We start from the raw sequence: 5,645 nt of genomic DNA, 5'->3' as shown, positions 1-5,645 counted from the left end.
TAAGCGATTTATGTATCTGTATCCCCAAATCAGTCTGAACAAAGAAGACTGTGCACTAAGTGGATGCCGAGATAGTGTGAAGGAGATTGTAAAAAGCCCGACTGTAATCTGGGCTAGTTTCACTCAAAGACATCGGTGAATCTGTAGTTATGACGGGTTGAGCTGCTAATAGTACCTGCTTCAATATAACGATTACTGACCAATGATTAAAGGAATCGGATCGTTTCGGAAACAATCATTCAATGCTGGAAATAGTGCCGCGGTATTCAAAAGTTAGGCGGTCACAGAGTTGAATTTGTGTAAGCAGATGATTTAGAAGAACTTATTTGGAATTGTTCTCAGATTTACACGGACACGTGGTTCATCTCCTTCCGCACACTGACAAAATTCAGACAGGTCCATTTTAAAAATGTGTTTTAAGATTTCTTTCACGATATGTCAAATTATGGTCACCCATCGTGCCTGTAATCTCATTATTCCGACTGATGTCACTGACTCTACATACGATGAACAGAATGCCACAAAGCATAAAACCTCACCATTTCCGCAAATTTAGATAGTTTCTATGCATTGGCTCAGAGATATCGGGCAGAAAGGGATAACAGCACCGGAAATCATAGAAGAGTAATTTTATTACACTGCGGCATTTATAACGTTACACGGAAGCTGTGATCAGTACAGTGTGAACACACGTTCAGATACAGTTAGCGGGTTCCAGCGGACAAACTCTACGTCTGTTGTTGTGACTGGAAATCGATCACTTAAAATCAAACATGTAATGTCCGAATACGGGATTTATTTGAAATAAACTTTACTAATGACATAACAAATCGATACATAAGATTCTTGAATCACATACAGCTGGATCTGGCGATACTTGTTTGAAGCGGGTTTGCCTGAGCCTCGTGTTTAACCACACAGGAGTAAAGCTCGTGCGAGTTCCACTCTGAGGCTGGCAGAGTCAGATAACTGCTCACACTGAACGTGTTGTCCGTCTCCTGCTGGATCCGACTGGTCTCAACACCATTCCCTCTCACACTGCCATCGACAGTCCACTCAACCTCCACAGCGCCCGGGTTAAAGCCGTTCACCAAACACACCAGGGTCGCCGTGTTCTTTGCTGCGATTTGATCCGATGAAGGCGGAAGGACGGACACCGAGGGGCCCCGCGGATCTGAAAAATAAAAACAAATGCAAGAAGATCCATTATTCATTGACATTAAAAGCCTGAATCAATGTGATATTTCTTCAATTATTGTAAAATGCGGCGTCACTTTACAAAAGTATGAGGAATTTAACACAACGGAACCTTAGTAATGTCAATTCCACAATGACAGAGGCCCGCAGTTCTGGAAATTATATAATCTGAGAATAGATTCATAATTTAGGTACAAGGAAAGGAACTGATAAAAATTATTTTAAGGAAATACAATCCAAGCTAATTGAATATAACCCTTAAAGACATCATATTTGTTTCAATTTTCTGTCATTTCCTTTCCTCATTGAAGTTTAGCACATCATTAGGAATATTTCCACATTTGTGGAAAATATGCGTGTCAGAAAAATAAAATATAAATATAAAACTGGGACACAATATTACTTTGAAATGTACTGATCGGACTCAACCTGTCACAGACATTGTTTCGCAGTAGTTGCGGAATTAAAGAGAAAGTAGAAAGCAAAAGAACCGAATTTTGGGTAAATAATCCTACCATTGCTGACTTCAAAGATACAGTAATATTTAGCTCCAAACGTTCGATTCTACTCAATTTATTGCTAATCTCGGGTCTTTGCTTCTGTCTCCAGTTTTGCACTAATATTGACGGAAGTGGTAAATACTGTATTGGACTAATATTTGGGCTTCTGGACAATCACTGCCACAAACTGTACTCGGCTGCTCCTTTCTACAAAGTTGCCGCCCCTGTCAGATGATAACTACATTGTGCAAACCTTCAAAAGACTGTCCCAGTAATTCCATCACACTCGAGATACGCTGTTTGGAGACAGATCCCGGGTCAGAGATTCACAAAATATACCTTTCCATTAAAGACAAACAGTTTCCAGCAAATAACCTCTGTTATTGTAGACAATTATATCAGTATTATATAATAACATCCCAACAATAACCTCAATATGAAAAAAATAATGTCAAAAATGTCCTGGCAATATTTATCCATCATCCAACCTCACTAAAACAGATTGTCCCGTCATTATCACATTGCTGTTTCTGGGAGCTTGCTGTGCGCAAATTGGCTGCAGTGTTTCCTACATTACAACAGTGACTACACTTCAAAAGTACTTCTTTGGCTGTAAAGCGAGATGGGCCACGATGAGGTCCTGAAAGGTGTTATATCAATGCATGTTATCCTTTCTTTTCTTAATATAAATAGAAAATTCCCCTGACAATGAAATATAACCCAGAGTAAGAATGTTGAAGCCAGTCTGTCACAATCTTCTGTCTCTTTAAATGGCAGTTCGCAACGAACATGTGTTACAAGCATCAGCTGCCAATGACAACCTTTCGGTAAAATGGTTTAATTAATTAAAATCACCGAAGAAAAGGATGGAAAAATTGTTCAATCATAGAATTAGCTATCAGAGGCTCGACCGCTACAAATGGTTAAGATATTGAGGTGCCGTGTCCGCTACAGCGGCGCGTCTCACCAATACCAGGTTTGCACGGGTGGGTTTAACAATCTATTGCCGTTCTGAGACGTTCGCCCTGGAGCCTACAACTTCTCCGTGCTTTCTTGACCTTTCAACTTGGAGGCTGAAAATGCGAGTCTCCCTGACAGGAGCCACCAACTCCTATTATCACAGTTGGTAGAATCGCCCTGCAACACCCGGAGTATCGCCGCATTTTCTGGTACTGAAATGTCTGGAGTCCGGTGAAATTATTGAGCAGGTTTTACTGTCAGATCAGATTATTGTCTAACCACCAAGCGTTTGACAGTGAATTCTTTTAACGCTGGTTTGGAATGTAGATTTCCAGATATAAAATCTTAATGGAACAATTTATAACGTAATGGAAGATCTTTGCTGTTTTTATCTCATGTTCGCCCATTGCACGGGGGTGTAATAACCAAGGTAAAATTGCGATAGAGTATTCGCATTTTCTGCAATATTACTACTCTCGCTGACACGAATCACAGAACCAGCAACAAAGCACAATGCAGTGAGAACAAAGGCATGTACAAAAATCTGAAAACGTATTCCGCGAATTTCACACAAAATTGATCGGCTAGGAAGGTAGTGTGCCCCTGAAAATTAAACATCCTGCGAATCATTGATGATTACTGCATGCAGAAAATAGATCACTGTTAATGATTATTAATACCTGAACTGAAAACAGTTTGATTGCTATAGACATCGGGAATTAATGTGAAATGTAAGACGGAGAATTTTGTACTGAACGGGATTCTATTGGAGACGTGTGTGAGAGATTTACAACAAGTCGCCACACTACCCTCCTGCAGTCTCAGTCCGAGTATGGTTACTAAATCGCAAAAGTGCTTTCATGTGAATTAAAATTGTATTTGTTGAAACTTTTGAATTTGTGTTTTTATCATTAATTCCAGCGGGGTTGTCGTGGCCGGGTGTAATCCAGTCTGAAAGACTATGAGGGTCTCAAATCATCATAGAATTATCCAGCTCTTCGTCCATTTCCCAGACATTTTTTGTCCTTTTTCAAATGTTTATCTGCTTCCCTTTAAACACTACCATGGATTCTGCTCGCTCTACTCTTAAAGTTAGGAAACTAACGTTTTCAGAATCCCTTGGATAAATAAAATATCCTGACCTCTCCCTTCGTCCTTCTAGTGATTATGTTAAATTGATGTCCTCTGGTTACCGACGGACCGATCAGTGCAAATAGATTTATTTTCATTTGCTGGAATAAAATGGCTCAAAATTCTGAACACATCCAGCAGATCACATCGTAAGCTTCTGGTAAATAGAGCTTCTCGCGTCTCCTCTCAGAACTAAAACCCCGCATAAATTGCCCCTGTGCCCTCTCCAAGTCTTTGACACCCTTCCTAAAGTCGGGCGCCCTTTGTGCCTGGCTATCTCTTGAATATCAGTGGATGCCGATTCACAAGCTCTGTATAAATAATCTTAAATTACACTAACTTAACCTACCAAGAAAATGATTTTAAGGGATTTTTTTCGTCCGCAATGTTGCAAATTTTAAGGGACACTTTGATGAGCGCTTTAGAAACCAAATTTAAAAAGTGACTGTTGCAATCGCCATAAGAGAATCCGGCACGGGTATTTCTGTTCCAGGGAACAACGACCAAAAAAAAAAAATCGAAAACTACTAGTTGACAAATGCCAAGTTGCAAACTTCGAATAATGTACTTACTGCTCAGATTCAGCTTGGTCCCTCTCCCGAAAGTGAGTCTATCACCGCTCCACACAGCACAGTAATAATCGGCGGCGTCCTCCGACAGCACGTTGGTGATGGTTAAATGCATCTTGTTACTCGATGAGTCCACAGACCCGGTAAATCGATCTGGAATTCCCGGACCTCTGGTGGAGCCCTCGTACCAAACAAACACAGGGGCACTGCCGGGTTTCTGCCAGTACCAGCTCGTGTACCAGCTGGCAATGTTACCTCCGGAAAGGGTACAGGTGATCGTGACGGTTCTCCCCGGGGTGCTTGAGATTGACGCGGTCTGAGTCAGGACAGGATCCGCGTTTGTGCCTGTTGAATAACAAATAATTGATCAGTCACACTCTGTGAAATTCTGAATAATCAGATCCGTTCAACACAACCACAACAAATCAGGGCAATGTAAAAAGCAGTGATATTAATGGTTAAGTCCTGTACTTACTGTGGAGAAAGAGCATCAATGCGGCGACAAACCGAACCCATTCAGTCATACTGAAGGTTTTGCTGACGGTCGGAAGCATCATGTTTTCTGACACGAATTTTGTTCTGGGCTCTTACTAAACCTCTCCTTAAGAAGTTTCAAACGTCGCAACGTCACTGAATATTAATTATTCATGCAAATCTCCGTCCACGTGACTTCAGCCTACTGGATCGTAGGTCCTGTGCTGACTGACATTTGCACAATTCCGGCCATTTGAAAATAATGAGAAATAAAGTGTCAAAGCCATAGAATAGCACACGATAATGGTAGAATACATCAATCTAAAGGTGCGGTAAACGAACAGGAGCGATTACGTTAATGTGGGCTTGGGTTTTGGAAGCCTGAAGATTGTAATAGATAGATAGATAGATAGATAGATAGATAGTAAAGGGAGTTAAGCACTGTGAGAAAAACATGGACGAATTAAGGGAGATTTTTGAAAGGATTTTTATTAATGGATCTGAGAGATCTATTTGAGCTCACATGAGAAAGTGAGGTTCAGAATGTTGATGTATGGAAGGAGTAAGGGTGAATGAATCAAATGGAACAGTTGTTTATTTAGTCTTCTGATAGATACACAAATTTGCTTTGTGCTGCCGGGTGTGTAATGTCATTGGATGAAACTTAGTACGAAATTCCAGAGCTTCCTATTTTAATGGGACAGTTAATCATTTAAAAATAGCAATCCAAAATATATTTCTTACAAATACTTTAAATGCCTTTACCTAATATTTCACAGCAGATTTCACTAGAGACTTGAGCACAAAAATCTAG

At 40.4% G+C, this 5,645-nt stretch overlaps 1 protein-coding gene across 1 annotated transcript; it reads right to left on the bottom strand.

Annotated features, from left to right (window-relative positions):
- Positions 1-614: 614 nt before the first annotated feature.
- Positions 615-4,928, bottom strand: LOC147104542 (immunoglobulin lambda-1 light chain-like). The gene is made up of 3 exons (XM_085961943.1): positions 4,833-4,928; positions 4,361-4,702; positions 615-1,174 (listed from the first exon to the last, which is right to left on the bottom strand). The coding sequence occupies exons 1-3, from the start codon at positions 4,912-4,914 to the stop codon at positions 852-854; spliced, it is 747 nt and encodes a 248-aa protein (XP_085818069.1). The 5' UTR covers positions 4,915-4,928; the 3' UTR covers positions 615-851.
- Positions 4,929-5,645: the final 717 nt, after the last annotated feature.

This window comes from Somniosus microcephalus, chromosome 19 (genome assembly GCF_052327205.1).
Source record: "Somniosus microcephalus isolate GS21.2 chromosome 19, FLI_Smic_1.0, whole genome shotgun sequence".
Classification (NCBI taxonomy): Eukaryota; Metazoa; Chordata; class Chondrichthyes; order Squaliformes; family Somniosidae; genus Somniosus; species Somniosus microcephalus.
This window is presented reverse-complemented; position numbering and strand designations above follow the sequence as displayed.